This window comes from Sphaerodactylus townsendi, linkage group LG01, assembly GCF_021028975.2.
Source record: "Sphaerodactylus townsendi isolate TG3544 linkage group LG01, MPM_Stown_v2.3, whole genome shotgun sequence".
Taxonomy (NCBI): domain Eukaryota; kingdom Metazoa; phylum Chordata; class Lepidosauria; order Squamata; family Sphaerodactylidae; genus Sphaerodactylus; species Sphaerodactylus townsendi.
This window is the reverse complement of record NC_059425.1, coordinates 29,936,047-29,953,915: the sequence shown is the minus strand read 5'-3', so window position 1 is coordinate 29,953,915 and position 17,869 is coordinate 29,936,047. Positions and strand designations below refer to the sequence as shown.

General features: G+C 43.9%; 1 protein-coding gene across 1 annotated transcript in view; it reads right to left on the bottom strand.

Annotated features, from left to right (window-relative positions):
- NUGGC (nuclear GTPase, germinal center associated) overlaps positions 1–11,537 on the bottom strand; it is a 35,104-nt gene extending 23,567 nt beyond the window's left edge. Inside the window, exons 1-4 of the mRNA XM_048504636.1 lie at positions 11,477–11,537; positions 9,420–9,554; positions 6,787–6,856; positions 2,561–2,662 (exon numbers count right to left, since the gene is read on the bottom strand). Coding sequence (XP_048360593.1) covers positions 2,561–2,662; positions 6,787–6,853 — 169 coding nt within the window. The 5' untranslated portion in view covers positions 6,854–6,856; positions 9,420–9,554; positions 11,477–11,537. The remainder of the gene's footprint in view (positions 1–2,560; positions 2,663–6,786; positions 6,857–9,419; positions 9,555–11,476) is intronic.
- Between the last annotated feature and the right edge of the window lie 6,332 nt (positions 11,538–17,869).

Genomic DNA, 17,869 nt, shown 5'->3' with positions numbered 1-17,869 from the left:
CTCTAGTATGATCTCTTTTAAATAGTTTATACCATGGAGCAGTTTTTGTCTGGACTATTAATTGTCTGTTTATTCTGGCATCTTCTCTGTACACCCAGTCTCGGAGTTCAGCATTGGATGTTGAAACTCTTAATAGATCATCTGGAATAGTGTACCGAGATCGAATTTTTTCGAAAAAGGTAGAGCGGTTTTTATTTTTTGTCATCAGGAGAGTAAAAGACTGATGACCAAAGGTTTCCTTATTATCTGGGCTGTTTTTTTTCCAGGCCTTCAAGATTGCAAGATGGGCACGTGATTCAATTGATGGTAAACCTAACTCTGCCCTCATTAGTGCAGCCGGTGTTCCCTTTGGCAGCATCAAAATCCGTCTTAAAAAAAGGTTCTGAATGGATTCCAGTGTCTTGAGTATGAGGTCATTCCAGCCCCAAACTTCTATTCCGTATAACATATGTGAGATGACTTTACTTTCGAACAGTTTTATAGCTGGATCTACAAGACAACCACCTTTTGAGTAGTAGAATCTCATAATTGCCCCTATTATTTTTATAGCTGAGATTCTTAAAGTTCCTAAGTGCACTTTCCAATTTAAGGTCTCACTAAAGTTAATTCCTAGATATTTAAATGAGCTGCATTGCTCTATAGGAATTCCTTGTATTGTCCAGGAGTGTTTTTTCGGTTTTTTCCTAAATACCATAGCCTTTGTTTTGATATAATTGATGGAAAGTGCTTCCTCCTTGCAGTATTCACCCAAACTATTGAGCAGTCTTTTTAATCCCAATCGGGTTTGAGAAATTAGGACCATGTCGTCTGCGTACAATAGGATGGGAATTTTCTGTTGGTTAATAGAGGGGGCTATGTATTCTGGTCCTGATAACCTTTGTACAATATCGTTTATATAGAGATTAAAAAGTAGTGGAGCTAGGACACAGCCTTGCTTTACACCTCGTTTAATTGATATTTTGTTTGTTAGGGAGCCCATCGTACCAACTCTAATCCTAGCCTGGGTGTCTGTATGTAATTCACGAAGAAGGAATAACAAACGTTGATCGATTTTTAATTTCTCTAGTTTTGACCAGAGTCTGTTTCTGTCAATTGAATCGAAAGCCGTGGCCAGATCTACAAAAGCCACATATAAGGCTCTGGTAGGGCTTTCTATTCCTGAAAATGCCAGATTGTAAAGGCTTTGACAGTGGTCGATGGTAGATTGTCCTCTTTTAAAACCTGCTTGATGTGGATATATTAGATGGTTGTCTATAACCCAATCTTCTAATTTTTGATATAAAAATTTGCCGTAGATTTTTGAGGCTGTATTTAATAAGCTTACTGGTCGATAGTTCTTTGGATCGGTTTTGTCACCTTTTTTGTGGATTGGAATCACTATACTTAATTTCCAGCTTTTGGGGAAGATACCAAATTTGTTAATGTGAGTAAATACCTTGGCTAACACTGGAGACCACCAACTGGAAAAAAATTTAAATAAGTCAGGTGGAATTAAATCCTCACCTGGAGATTTACCAGATGCCAAAGATGAAATTAAGTTCTTAACTGTTTTCTTTATCAGAAGCAACCATTCTTCTGATTCTCCAGACACAATGCTGAGGCTGGGAGATGCTGAGAGAAGACGTTCAGCACTTTCGCAGAGCCAGTGCTGAGTAGCAGAGTGTGCAGAGTCTTTGCAGCAGTCCTCCCATTCAAGCAGCCCAGATGGATTTAATGAACTGCTGTGAAAGCCGAAGTCATGGATGCAATTTGCTGTTTTCCCTAATGCTGCCTGCACTCCACTGCTCTGTTTCCAGACTCTGCTTCAACCTCGAACCGGATTGTGACAACCTTGATATTGGTTACTCCCCTCTGTGCAAGTTTCTTGGCCTGTGGCTATCTGGTTTGCTTGACCCTGCTTCCTGGACTCTCTCAGGAAGCTGACTGCTGACTAGCTTGGACTGGCGTAGTGGCAGAGGCATAACTAGGGAAAATGGAGTCCGGGGCAAAATCTAAGTTTTCTGTTCCTCCTCCGGCTCCATTTTTCCAAGATACGCCTCTGCCAGCTCCCCACAACACCCCCCCCCGCTCTGCTCCCCATGTCCCCCCACCCAGCTCCCCACACCCCACTTACCAGTAGCCAGCAGGGAGACTGGGGAAGGCCGGGGCACCACAAGTAGGGAGTCACAAGACCAGGAAGATTTTGTGTGCAGAAATCATGGGGCACAATCAGACAAAACAAAACAGATCCACGATCTGACCTCCCAATGTCTTTACTTTTAGTGAAAAGCATCTGTGGGCAGGAGTGATTGGAATTGAGGTGTCAGCATCAGGTGGGAGTCCTTTCCCCCCCCCCCCTGTGTTGACAACCTGCCCACTCCAGTTCCACAATTGCTTTGAATAAAATTAACTAACCTGGTTTCTTGGTCTGAACAAATTACACACTAAGCAATGAAGCATTCTCATATCTCGGCCCAGAGGAAGGATAATGGCTCTGGTCCACTTATCCGCACCCTGTTCCTTTCCCTTGACCACCATCACATCAAATTGGCCTTTTGTTCACCATTCCCTTCAGACTTACATTTCTTCAGCTTCAGTTTCTCCTCTAGATCAAAGGCTTGGTACTTGCCACCTTTTTTCCGTCGCTTACAAGGAATTTCAGATGCGCTTTGTTCCTCAGCACCTTATCAGGTTTATAAAAAGTGTTACAGTTAGCAAGACTTCAGTAACAATGAACACAAAAGACAAAGACAAAAGATTTATATTTTTTAAAGGGAGATTATGGATTGGCATTTGTCATTGGGTCACATCTACACCCCTAACGGAAAACATCATTTGACTGAAGGAGGGATAAATCAGAAGTGAACTGATAGTGGTAGATGACTTAAATGCAGCTCTTTATCCAGTGCTGGACACATTCAACAGCAAAGCAACACAAATATGGTCATAGTATGAGAAATACAATATAATAGATGGTGTGGAGGAATGGCTCCTCCCTGCTTTTTTCCCCTCCCCTTCTCCAATCAGGTATCATAGATTTGGAGGGTTTAAAAATTCCAGAGGGACATCAGGAAGAGCTACCTGACCTAGGAGAAAAAGATATCTTAACCCAGCCTGACTAGGTCAAAAGAGGGTAGGCCCAGGGAACTAATAAACTGTTGGGAAGAGAGGGTTCCGCTGGGTCACTGAAGGGACCCCACTGCCTGGGCGCTAGAGACAGCAGCCATTTTGAACCATGTGCTTGCACCGGGAGCTGGCACAGCCTGCTAGGTAATGGGAACTCTTTGAGAATTGTAACCTTCCAAAATTTAAGTGCCTACCCTATTTTGACATCTGCTAGGGTATGTTTAGAGAGAAGGATAGAGGATTTGCGTTTATATCTCCTTTGTTTTGGGAACCCTTGCTCAATCTCGATCTAAAACATACTTGTAACCATTTTAATTTTTAATAAATACTTTTAAACCTTAGATGTGAGGAACAGTTCTCTGTACCACGAATGCCTCCACTGTCTTGGGTGTGCTATCTAAATAGGAGGGGAGAAGGCTGGCAGCTGGCAAGCAGCTTTTCTTCCAGGACCTCCAATCTGCCCTGTGGAACCCAAGACAGGGGAAACTGAGGCCGGGGGCAAAATCTGAGTTTTCTGCCCCCCCCAGCTCCATTTTTTCAAGATACGCCTCTGCCAGCTCCCCACAACCCACCCACCCGCTCTGCTCCCCATGTCCCCCCGCCCAGCTCCCCGCACCCCACTTACCAGTAGCCAGCAGGGAGACTGGGGAGGGCTGGGGCACCACAAGTAGGGAGTCACAAGACCAGGAAGATTTTGTGTGCAGAAATCATGGGGCACAATCAGACAAAACAAAACAGATCCACGATCTGACCTCCCAATGTCTTTACTTTTAGTGAAAAGCATCTGTGGGCAGGAGTGATTGGAATTGAGGTGTCATCTCCAGCGGGTAGTTCCTCAAATGGTCAGGTGGTGGTAGCAGTTTACCTAGAGCAGTGGTTCTCAACCTTCCTAATGCCGCGACCCTTTAATACAATTCCTCATGTTGTGGTGACCCCCAACCCTAACATTTATCCATTTTACAGGTGGAGAACACTGATACAGAGAGTCTTAGGTGACCCCTGAGAAAGGGTAATTCGACCCCCAAAGGGGTCGCGACCCGCAGGTTGAGAACCGCTGACCCAGAGAGAAAGCAAGCCCTCTCCAGGAAAAGGTGGCAACCCCTGGTAGAGGCCTGGAAGCAGAATAGGGCTTGCCAGGCAAAGCAAGCCTGTTCCACCACAGATGGTTACAGATGCTGAACCCTAAAATAAGAGACTACAAGCTTTAGTAGGCATTCAAATTATTCCAGGATATGCGTTTGTTAAGTGCTGTCAAGTCACTTCCAATTTATGGTGACTCTATAAATTAAGGACCTACAAAACATCCTAGCATTAGCAGCCTCACTAAGGGCTGTGGCATCCAGGATAGGCTCCATTATTTCATCAGTAGATTTGCTTATAAAAGAAGAAATATCAGAGTCATGATCTATAATAGGGTCCTCAATGCAGTGCTTATGGGCACTATGCCATTCACCAACACATTTCCTGGTTTGACTGTGTAGATTTTAAAAACATTGTTTTAACAACAGCTAACACCATAGTGTTGGTTTAACACTCCCTCTCATTCCTCTTTCCCAATTTTTTTTAAGTTTCCCCTCTTTTCCCCATCACTGTGTGTGTATGACTCCACCTTCTGCAACACCCATTTCGTGACTGGCTTTACTTTCTATGGCAACCATTTTGTGCAGTACCCTCCTTCAGAATTCCAAAGATACCCTCCTCAAAAAGGTTGGGGACTGCTGATCTTTGTGCACTGTTTTTATACTAAAGGCTTTAAGAAAGGAAAAACTTGCCAGTTAAATGGCTTTTTGCTAAAGGATGAAAATGCAGTCAAGCATTCCAGAACAGAAATATGGTCTGGGGATTGTTTGGGGGTTTTTTTTGGTGTGTGTATGTACTTAAACATTACAGAGGATATTCTCTTTCCTATAATGTGACCATTTTCTAAATAGAAAAATTTTCTTTAACAAATTAGAAGTCCTGAGGTAACTAAAGAAGACAATACGTTTAAAATATATATATATTTCTCCCACATTGTCATGATCTGGCCAGTGGTGGGATCCAAAAATTTTAGTAACAGGTTTCCATGGTGGTGGGATTCAAACTGTGGCGTAGCACCAATGGGGCTGGTCCGGGCATTTCGGGGGAGGGGCATTCCTGGGTGGGGCTGTGTCAAGGACGCAGTCGCTGCGCCGGTCCTTGGGCGGGAAATGAATGCACGCAGGCGCAGGCTGCCACGCACGCCGGTGCACCTCCTGCTAGGCTGCTTCAAGTTCTGCGCACTACTGCTGAGAGGAGGGGTGTAACTAAGGCAAAAATCACGTGGCAAAATCACCAATTAGTAACCCCCTCTCGGCACACACAAATAATTAGTAACCTACTCTCGGGAACCTGTGAGAACCTGCTGGATCCCACCTCTGGATCTGGCCCTATTCCAGTCTGATCTTGTCATGGCTCCCAACCGGGAGATGAGATCCCCTGTCTGGGGCTGCTGTCTCTTGCTTGTTTTTTAGTTTCGCTTTCAGGCATGGGCTAATTTGCAGGCACCCCACTAGTCACTTATCTCCAGGCTGAAGATGAGCCATTGATGAGCATCTTTTGTGTGAGCACCCTTTAGTAAGCTGCAGAGGATCCATCTAGTCCTGGTGCTTTGTCCCTCTTGAGCTTTTTAATAGCAGAGTTTATTTCTTGCATTGTTATCAACTAGTTCAGATGTAAACCCTTTAATGGTACCTCCGCTATATAACTGTCTAGACCTAGATAATCTCTATACTCTTCTTTATGAAGATTTGGGGGGGGGGGAGATCCCATATTTATTCTTGTATTTCTTTCTTGGTGAACACTGGTGTCTTTAAGAAAATGCTGAAATCCTTCTTTTTCCCTTTTTTTCTTGAACAATATGCCAAATACCTGCCAGGTTCATTTGCCCCTTCAAAAGTCTCTGTTTTAAAAATCTTAATTTTATTTTTGCACTTAAGACAACATATTTGTAGGCAGTCCAACTTCCCCTGAAGAAATTATAGATATTACCTTTGAAAAACAACAAATCACCAGAACCTGATTGTTACCCTAGTGCTGTGGTGGCGAACCTTTGGCACTCCAGATGTTATGGACTACAATTCCCATCAGCCCCTGCCAGTATGGCCAATTGACCATGCTGGCAGGGGCTGATGGGAATTGTAGTCCATAACATCTGGAGTGCCAGTGGTTTTTCCATTGCTTTAGTACAGCAGTCTTTAGTATGCTTCAGTAGAAAGATGAGATCTGCAAGAGTTCATAAATAGATGCAAACATAGTTTGCCAAAGAACAGAAAGATTTAGATAAAACTAACAGATCTTTATAGTGATATTAGCCAAGAGACTTAATAGCTTTCTAGGCACATATATAAAATCAGATCAAACAGGATTTCAATAAGGAAGACAAGTATGTAGAATGACAAAAGTATTATTAGCCTCCTAAATCTGTCAGTGTTTTACCAAACAAAATGGAACTATATAGAAGAAAATAGGCCAGTCATCAAGGGGCAGAATAGAAATCCCAACCAGCAAGATTCTCCAGTTCCAACTCCCCAGGAAGGACCAAAACCAGTCAATGCAATGCTAGATAGACTGAAACTTGCTATGTGGTCCAAAACCATTTTAATTTCCAGGACATTTAATTTGCAGAAAAAAACTTTCTAAAACATTTCCATTATGGCATACCTCTTGAGCACTGCAGCTGCATATCATCGTTCTCAGAGGTAGAAGTAGATGGATTTTGAGATGCCATTGTCTGCATATAGAAACAAAAGAAAAGACACGCAATTAATTATTGCTATGGATTCTAGTTGACCCATCTTTTACCAAGCTGATAATTGTCAAAAATTCTTAGCTTATATGAACTCAGTGGACAGTAAGTAGTCTGGGAATTAACAGAAACAAAATTTGGACTAATAATGGAGAAATTATTTTCCTGATGATCACTAATTGGCTTGCCATTTGCCCACTAGCAGCAAGCTATCCCCTGTCCTCACCTTCAATCTTTGGCCTTTCATAATCTGAGAAGCTGAAGAAAAATAATGGTGAGTGTGGCACTGACCGTGATCCTCTAGGAATTTCCTCCAGTCTCTAAGGTCTTTACCACAAAGAATGGCATCACATCCTCCTGAAACTTCCTCCTCCCAAAGTATTGCCCCCAAAATCTGGTATTTTTCGGCATAAGGATGGGAATCCTATCTGTAATCCATTTTCAGAAAATGACAACCCTCAAAACTACTAGAAGGGTGAACAGTAGACAATAGAGAGATAGACTGGGTGGGTCGGGGCAGGAGGAAGAGAGATAGCTGGATATCCAGCTGAAGATAGCTGAAACAGGAGTGCAGTGGGGAGGGAGTTGCACATAGCATTACTGAGTCAAACACTGCTGATTAGAAACTAAACTTGAAATCAATAAATAAAAAGACTTGTCACTAAGTTAATGAATCAAGATCTCAGGAGACATCACTTTTGGGCAGGGTGCACTCTTTTTATTTACTTACTTACTTATACTTATTTACTTACTTACTTATTTATTACATTTTTACACCACCCTCTCCCGAAGGGAAATAGCATTATTTTGGAAATAGCAACCCAGTCATGCATACCTCTGTAGCCACGCATCGGTGAGAAGTAGGTTTTTTTAAAAAACCGCACCTCTGTGCAAAGGTGCCATAGCAACTCACATTGCTTCCGTGGGCACCATTCGCTGCCTGCACAGAGGCATGCAAACACACCGACTGGACAGCGGGTCACTTTATCCCGACTGCAAACTGCTGCACTTTTGAGTGCGGAAGGGGCCCAGGAAACGCAGCCATTTTCTTAAAACCAGTAACTGGGAGAGCTCAGTCTTCATTATCTGTTATACCTTTTTCAACATAAAGATGACAGAAGATTTGAGAATTAATCTGTCATTCCCTCTACCATCTTTGTTCTAGTTTGCTCTGTTTTGGTCCTACCCTGTTTCCCCGAATATAAGACATCCCCGGAAAATAAGACGTAGTAGAGGTTTTGCTGAAGTGCGAAATATAAGACATCCCCCAAAAGTAAGACGTAGCAAAGTTTTTGTTTGGAAGCATGCCTGGCGAACAGAATACAGAAATATAAGACATCCCCTGAAAATAAGACATAGCACATCTTTGGGAGCAAAAATTAATATAAGACACTGTCTTATATTCGGGGAAACACGGTAGTGCCTTGAGACAAAACTAGGTAGGCACCAGGACTCAAATGGAGCATTCTAGAACAAAGACCATCTAGGAAATGGCAGACGAGTTCTCAGATCTCCTATCATCTTTATGCTGAAAAAGATATAGAAGAGTACAGTTTAAAGGTTGCTCCAGAAAAGAACACAAAGAGACGTGCTAGATGTGCCTCGTGGTTGAATAAATGCCACCGTCTCAGCACACCCACCAAAAAAAGCCATCAGGTGAAGCTCTGATAGTGCAGGTGCACAAAGAAGAGCCTCACTCGGTAACTTAAGGTTCCAAGAATGCTCATTTTGGCAGCCCTAGATATAAGAGATTGCATTTCCCAGCTTGAAAACCTTATGATAACTGTAGGTTTCTTCCAGCATCTCTGAAAACTGTAAAAATACAGAATACTTCGCTATGTGTAAATATATTATATTACAGAAATAATACTATAAATCATCACATAGAACTCACCCAAAACCTGATAACTCCCCAAAAGCACTTCTGGATGAGTCTGTTTCAGCAAGCAAGTCAGACAAATAGGAACAAGACTGCCAATCTCCACGTGGGACCTGAAGAGCTCTCAGAATTGCAGCTAGTCTCCAGATGACACAGATCAGTACCCCTGAGGGGGAAAAAATTGCTAGCCTGGGAGGGTAGACTCTATGGCATTGTACCCCACTGAGTTCCCTAAACCCCAAGGTCCCAGGATCTACCACCAAGTCCAACAGGAATTTCCCAAACCAGAGGTAGCAGCCCTAGATATAAGAGATCACCAGATATTGTTACCAAGGTGTGTCATCCTTGGCCTTACTTTGCAAATAGCAGATCCCCAAAAGAGTCACCTCCAATGGTGGGATTCAACAGGTTCGCACCACTTCAGCTTGAAAACAAACAGTTAGCTGGTTGTGGTGGGTTTTCCACCACAAGATGCCAGTCACAGATGCAGGCGAAACGTTAGGAACAAGATCCACCAGACCACAGCCACACAGCCCGGAAAACCCACCACAACCAGTTGAATCCGGCCATAAAAGCCTTCGACAATACAACCAGTTATTATTTGAATCCCACCACCGGAACCAGTTGTTAAATTATTTGAATCCCACCACTGGTCACCTCCCTACTAACCTTCAAGAACTGCTAGTCCAGTTTCCCTACTAATCTTCAAGAACTGCAAGTCAGTTTCTCTTTCTCTTCCCAGAAAGAAGCAGCACAGAGCTCCGCCTTCAGGATGCGTCTGCTTAAACTTTTTTTTTAAAGGAACTGAAACAACGAGAACACTGTGGTATAAGGCTAAATATTAACTTCCTTTTCCTCCCTGGCTTGAAGCTTCATACCCTAGTGATACGAGACTCCAGGAAGCAGTCTGATTAATATAAGGGTGTAGCCGAAATATGGAGGTTCTTCCCTTTGGGAACGTTTGTGTCTCTGAAAAAATTCACAGTTCTGTGCAGTAAGAAAAAACTATCAGTCTGCAGAAGGCAGGTCTGCCCAATGCTTTCCAATGGGAGGAACACCAGTCTTCCAAGCAGATAGGATTCTTCTATCAAGTGTTTGTTTAGCTACAGAGATAGCTCATTGGAAAGGTTTCAAAAAGGAAAAGTATATATTTCCAGAATCAGTAGGAACAGTTGAGTACAACTATGTAGTTTTCTGGCTGAAAAGGTACCCAGGATTGAACCCTGCACAGCAAACATCCTGGGGCAACCTTCAGCAAATGGCAGCAGAGGGAATCCCTTCAGCTCAGTGGCATAGCACCCACGGGGAAGGGGAGCACAATGCCCCAGGCACGCACCGGTGCAGGGGTGTGGCCGGGGCATGGAGGGAGCATTCCAGAGGTGGGGCGGAGGCAGGTGCCACTGCAGAAAGGGCACAAAGCGCACCCACGCCCTGGGCGCAGTTTCCCCTCACTCTGCCCCACTTCAGCTGTACACAAAATGTCAGGCACAAGCTGAGGGTGAAACTGAACAAAGAGCAAAATGGCCAGGAGGGAAACATAAGGTGCCTCCTGATCTCTGCATTCCTCACAGCCAGGCAGGAGACATCTTGCAGGCAGCTTAGGGGGGAAGGCGCACTTTAAAGCATTTCTAAAAAAAAGACACCTTGAGCTAAAGTAAGGTGCACTGATATGTCTTGGGGGAAAAACATGTGTAGAGTGCCTTCCCAAGATGCCTTTTTAGCTTCCCCACTATGTCTTATTTGGGCTGTGCAGAACAAACCCCTGACGCTCAATCCGACTCTTCCCTCTCATGTCATGTGTTTTCCACAAGTGCTGTCCCAGGTCTCAGACATCCTTCTGTCTCTGACACCCTCTGCCCTTGACTATCCATCCTCACTCATTCTTTCCCTCTCTCTAGGAGAGAAAATGATCAAACTTTTAAACCATTTTACCTTTTCTACCATACGATTCCAGCTAACTGCCGCCTAATCAGCTTATTGTCAATTTTGAGAAAACTCTATGCTAAGCACCTTCTAGAGAAATTGTCTACATAGATCTCTGAAAATAACATCATAGGACCAGAACAAATAGGTTTTAAACAGGGTAAATCAGCCCTAGACTGTTGCCTAATACTGAATTCCTTAACATCAAAGTACAGAAGGGCAAAAGAAAAAACAATTCAACCCTGTACGTTGCCTTCCTCGATTTAAAGAGTGCTTTTGACTCTGGCTCATTCCGCACATGCAGAATAATGCGGTTTCAAACTGCTTTCAGTGCTCTTTGAAGCTGTGCGGAATGGCAAAATCCACTTGCAAACAGTTGTGAAAGTGGTTTGAAAACGCATTATTTTGCGTGTGCGGAAGGGGCCTCTGTTTCCAGATACCTCCTTTGGAGGAAGCTGGCTGGACTGGGTAATAGATAATAGACTCCTCTTTTTAATAATGGCTCTCCACTGTAATATCAGTTATCAAGTGAAGTGTACCAATGAAGGCTTACTCACTCCAAAAATACCAACAAATAAAGGAGTTAAGCAAGGGTGTATTCTTGCCCCAACTTTATTCAATCTCTTTTTAAATGATTTAGTCCCCACATTAAAGGAAGTAAACGCCTCCTGCCCTACCCTCGACCAAGCCAGCATTCCTATTCTCCTATATGCAGATGATGCCATTCTGATATCACGCTCAAAAGCAGGTCTGAAGCGCCTTCTATCTCGAAATGCTGAATATTGCAAAAACAACAATCTTACCCTTAACACCTCTAAATCCAAGATCTTGGTTTTCACAAACAAATGGAGCCCATGCAAATGGCTACTTAATAATGAGTTCATATCTTGGAGTGAATTTTCACCATCGGGTTGGTTGGGCCACCCATAGAAGGCTGGCTGTTACTACCAGCAAAATAAATACTAGGGCTATTATGCTTTTAAAAAAAATAAAAGAGGGCACAAATACATTCCAGTGACACTAAAGGCATTTAATACCAAAGTGTGCCAACAGTTCCTACATGGCACACCTCTCTGGATACAAGCCCGGAATAGTGACGCGTGTTCAATCCTGTTTTTTATATTGACAACTCTGCCCCTTGAGTGTCAGTCACAAGACCACGCGATTCAGTTGCAAAAAGGCAAATGGTTGAAAAATCAGTGAAAGTTTATTACCAGAGCTCTTAACAACTAGGCCTAGTTGGGTCCAGGACGAATTTTGCAAGCGATACATTCATTTTTATAATGATACGTCAACAAGCAGCATTGAATTAATGATTGGCTAATTAGTATTTCACTCTTCCTTCCTCTTGTCTATGTCTTGTCTAAATTTGGATGCGTTCCGGTATACGTGGTTGGCGACCAGCTCCCTGGGGAGGGGGTCAGGAGGAGAAGAGAGAGCAGGTGGCTTTTCTGAGAATCACAAGAACACAACATCAAAGAGTATTTCTAAGAGAAACTTTGGTGGTTTTAGCAAGTTTTTCTTGGGTACAGGATATAGATAAGCTTGGTCTCTGCAAGGCAAGCAGTTTGCGGTTAAGGCATCTTAGCATGTTTGCAAAAAGAATGCTTTTCAGAAAATAAAATGCTTTTCAAAGTTTTTCTCTGTAGGTTTAAGCTTCAGTAGAGAGGCCTTTAAAATCACAATTTTGGGGTTCACCTTACAATATAACATCTTAAACTTTTCCCCACTCAGGGTACCCTACTGGTCGCATTGTGTGTGTGAAGCTGGGCAACATTTGCCAGGCTCCTGAGCCTTGGTGTGTTACATTTCAGTTTTGGATTCGCCTGTGCTTTAACCACAACAACACTAGCCTCTCAGCTAAAGCATTATCTTTTCTACACAACACAGACTGGTGAGCCCACATTGAAGCTAAATTATGTTATTTGGGCCTCCCTGTTGATACCCTAGTCATGCTTCCTTCTAATGAACTGCTCTGCATTATTAAAAGTAAGCTGTTTGAGCAAGAGCACCAGAACTTGGTTTCTCGGGCAAGTAAATTTTGCTCTCCCATTTCCTCAGGCATTCCAGTAAGAACATTTGGAATGGCCAAATATTTATATTTAATACCTGAGCCTAAACTGCGCTGTGCTCTTTCACTTGCAAGATGCAACATCCTTCCTTCTTCTTTGAGGCAGGGGAGGGAACTGAAACTCCCTCACCATGAAAGACTGCATTCGCAAGATGAAAGGTCAAGAAACAGTTGATCATGCACTACACATCATTACCTTGTGTACAATACTGCTAGGTCTAGGTTGCCAGAACCTTTATTATTTGGTAGCAGTGAACTGAGCAATAAAAGACTGTATTTCTTTTAGACAATGAAGTTACAGATGTTCTTGAACAGACAGCTAAATTTCTTGGCTTTGCAATTTTTAAATGCTCCTAACTATTTAATACTAGCACTATGGTTATTTTAAAATTAACTGTTTTATATCTGCTGTGCCTAAGTTTTTTAAAGAATAACTTTGCTTAAATTTATATGCCAATAAAGGTTCCATAATGTAAACACACTGAACTTTACAATAATTTTCAGAATGGTTTTTCTTCATTAAATGATTGACCCTTTCCACTTCACCTCTTGGTACAACATCTGAACGCACAAGAAATTGGCATCACAATCAGTCATTAAATAAAAGTTGTCTTTCAACAGAGATGAATGTAAAATTCTATACTTAGGCAGAAAAAATGAGATGCACAGATAAAGGATGGGTGACACCTGGCTTGACAACACTACATGTGAAAGGGATCTGGAAGTCTTAGTAGACCATAAACTAAACATGTCAGCAGTGTGATATGGCAGCCAAGAAATCCAATGTAATTCTGGGATGCATTAACAAGATTATAGGGTCTAGACTGAGGGAAGTAATTATGCCACTCTACTCTGCATTGGTCAGACCTCTCCTAGAGTACTGTGTTCAGTTCTGGGCCCCGCAGATATTGACAAGCTGGAACATGTCCAGAGGAGGGCAACAAAAATGATAAAAGTTTGGAATCCATGCACTATGAAGAAAGATTTAGGGAGTTGGGTATGTTCAGTCTAGAGAACCGAAGGTTAAATGGGAACATGATAGCTATGTTTAAATATTTGAAGGGATACCATGTCAAAGAGGGAGCAAGCTTGTTTTCTGCTGCCTCAGACTAGGACACAGAGTAATGGATTCAAGATGCAGGAAAAGAGATTCCACCTAAACGTTAGGAAGAACTTGCTGACTGTCAGGGCTGTTCGACAGTGGAATTCACTGCCTTGGAGAGTGGTGGAGATGCCTTCTTTGGAAGTTATTAAACAGAGGCTGGATGAACATACGTCGGACATGCTTTGATTGTGTGTTCCTGCATGGCAGGGGGTTGGACTTGATGGCCTTTGTGGTCTCTTCCAACTCTATGACTCTACGAAGAAATGCAGTAGCTTATAGGAGCCATAAAAATCTAGTAAGTACAAAACCACATTGATAATTTGCATAAAACTAATCTAATTTCACACACACACCCTTTAAAAAACCACAAAAACCAACCCTGTAAAAGTGCTGCCCAATGTACACGGCAGGTGAGAAAGCCCTGCAGAAATCTCCACCACATAACTGTTCCTAAAACTCAGTGTGGAGGAAACCCTTTCCACGTACTCAGGCATGCTGTTTCCTAATGGGCAACCACAGAAACAACTGAGACTCAAGCGCAGCAGACCAAACGATGAGGTAATACAAAGAAAGTGTTGATGAGGTCAGTGAAACTAGTGTTTGAGTACAGGACAATAAATACAAGCTAACAACGGTATAAAACCCATTGGGGGGGGAATTTGCAAGGATCTCGCTCGCAACATGGGTCTGCCCTGTGTCCCCCCCCCCCCAAACCTGGGTTTTTCGAGAATCGCACTATCCGCGGTTCTTTTTAAATAGCCTGGGTTGCACCGCTTCCAAGAAAATGGCTGGGCAGGAGGTGCCTGTAATGCAACTGCGCATTCCATTTTTCTTTTCTTCCCTGCCTGACATCTGCATAGCCACGCAGGTGCACAGGGTCATAATGTTTGTCAGCATGGCTGTGGGGGTCCAATCGTGCATGCCTCCATAGCCACACATTGGTGGAAAGTGGGGGTTTTTTTTAAAAAAACCTGCACCTCTGTGCAAAGGCATGATAGCAACTCGCATTTTTTCCATGGGCACTGTTTGCTGCCTGCACGGAGGCATGCAAATGCGCCAGCTGGACAGCAGGTTGCTTTATCCCAGGGGTAGGGAACCTGCGGCTCAAGAGCCGCATGCGGCTCTTCTGCCTTTGCACTGTGGCTCCACGAGCCAAGCCGTCGGTCCCATCCTTGCCCACCCTGCAGGCAGCAGGGCGGGCGCATCAACTGCCCACGGTCGGCTGGGCTGCCCCACGGGCTTCCCCTCTCGCTCGCCCCGTTGGAGCGGGGCGGGTGCTTTCCTGGCAGCCGGCGAGGCCGAGCCGCCGGCTTCATCCTTGCCCGCCCTGCAGGCAGCAGGGCGGGCACATCCATGCGCTTCTCAGAATGAGCGGAGTAAAAGGTTAAAAAAACCCTATATATATAGTTATCTTTATTTTAAATGTCAAAAATTATTTGCGGCTCCAAGCGTTTTCTTTTCCCATGGAAAATGGGTCCAAATGGCTCTTTGAGTGTTAAAGGTTCCCTACCCCTGCTTTATCCCAACTGCAACCTGCTGTACTTTTGCTGTGTGGAAGGGGACCAGGAGATGCAGCCTTTTTTCTTAAAACCAGCAACTGGGGGAGCCAACAAAGCAAAACACATAGCATCTTAAGCTCAGTCTTAATTATCTGCTATACCTTTTTCAACATAAGGATGACAGGAGATTTGAGAATTCATCTGCCATTCCCTGGACCATCTGTGTTTTAGTTTGCTCTGTTTGGGTTCTAGTGCCTTGGGGCAGAACTAGGTATGCATCAGGACCAAAATGGAGCATTCTAGAAGAAAGACCATCCAGGAAATGGCAGATGAGTTCTCAGATCTCCTATTATCTTTGTGGGCTCCTTCCACACATGCAGAATAATGCACTTTCAAACTGCTTTCAATGCTCTTTGAAGCTGTGTGGAATAGCAAAATCCACTTGCAAACAGTTGTGAAAGTGGTTTGAAAACACATTATTCTGTGTGTGCGGAAGGGGCCATGCTGAAAAAGATATCGAAGAGTACAGTTTAAAGGCTGCTCTGAAAAAAAGCACACAAAGAGACGTGCTAGATGTGCCTCATGGTTGAATGAATACCACCGGCTCAATGCACCCACCAAAAAAGCCATCAGCTGAAGCTCTGATAGTGCAGATGCACAAAAGAGCCTCACTCGATAATTTAAGATTCCAAGCACGCTCATTTTGGCAGCCCTTCAAGTTGCATTTCCCAGCTTGAAAACAATACAATAGGTCTCTTCCAACAGCTCTGACAACTGTAAAAATACAGAATCCTTCTTTATGTGTAAATATATTACAGAAAATAATACTGTAAATCATCACAATGTAACTCACCCAAATCTTGATAACTCCCCAAAAGCACTTCTGAATGGGTCTGTTTCAGCAAGCAAGTCAGACAAATAGGAACAAGACTACCAATCTCCTGGAGAGTTCTCAGAATTGCATCTGGTCTCCAGACGACACAGATCAGCACTCCTGAGGGGGAAAAATGCTAGCTGGAGAGGATAAACTCTATGGCATTGTACCCCACTGACTCCCTAAACCCTAAGGTCCCCAGGCTCTACCTCCAAATCCAACAGGAATTTCCCAAAACAGAGGTAGCAACCCTAGATATAACAGATCACCGGATATTGTATACCAAGGTGTGTCATCCTTGGCCTTGGTTTAGAGCCACACCTATAACATGTTACAGCAGAATTAGAAGACCTTTTTTTCTCTTGATTGTCCTATGATACACCTCTCAGATTAGAAGCCTTTTCAAAAGCAGCTGCTACATTCCTTTGCAAATTAGATACTTTTCCTTCCTCTCTCCTTTTACAGTGTCCCACAGACAACTTCATACAGGTCTGTTCTGATGAATCATCCAGTCTTCCTGGATGTGGCGTAGGAGGTTAAGAGCTCGTGTATCTAATCTGGAGGAACCGGGTTTGATTCCCCGCTCTGCCGCCTGAGCTGGGGAGGCTTATCTGGGGAATTCAGATTAGCCTGTACACTCCCACATACGCCAGCTGGGTGACCTTGGGCTAGTCACAGCTTCTCGGAGCTCTCTCAGCCCCACCTACCTCACAGGGTGTTTGTTGTCAGGGGGGAAGGGCAAGGAAGTAGTAAGCCCCTTTGAGTCTCCTACAGAAGAGAAAGGGGGGATATAAATCCAAACTCTTCTTCTTCTTCTAAATTCCTCCCTAATTCAATCTCTTCTTGTATTTAATTAACTGCATACTCAAATTAACTGCATACTTCCTTTTGCATAAGGCTAGAGACCATTTCTACAAAGGTATCCGCCAAAGACATTAAATTGCCGTCATGTTAATTGCTCATGTTCTAAGACAGGATTTTTGCAAGTGGTCAGCTGAGTGACCAGGGGCATACCAGCTGCTAGAGCATAGGTGTCAAACTCGCAGCCCTCCAGATGATATGGACTACAGTTCCCATCATCCCCTGCCAGAATCATGCTGGTAGGGGATGATGGGAACTGTAGTCTATAACATCTGGAGGGCCGCAAGTTTGACACTTGTGTGCTAGAGGGACATGGGGTCACCCCATGTCCCCGGGTGCCACTTATCTGGTCACGTGGGGGGCACAAAATTGCCCCCCACGTGACCAATTTCTGCTATTGGAACCACAGTTGAACTGGCCCGGCAGCACAAACGCCCCCGTGGATGACTGGGGGAAGTAATAAAACCCAAGGAAGCGCCATGCTCCCAAGCGCCATGCTCCCAATGCTAGATGCTGCAGAGCGGACATAAATCACCAGGTCAAGTTCTGTTTTTGCCGCATAAAAACCAAGAGCGGGGAACGAGCTAGACGGGTTGAATTTCCGCCTGCCATTATGGAGGGCTACAGCACTGCTCTTCCCTGCACGGCAAAAAAGAAAATCCTCATTTGTCTGGGTTTGTGCAACGCGCAGTCCTGCAAACAAAGCACCTTTGAACGTGACCCGAACGGAAGTCACGCGCCCTTTCTACAGCCTCCCGCAAGCAGAAAGTCAGATTTGAGAGTCGC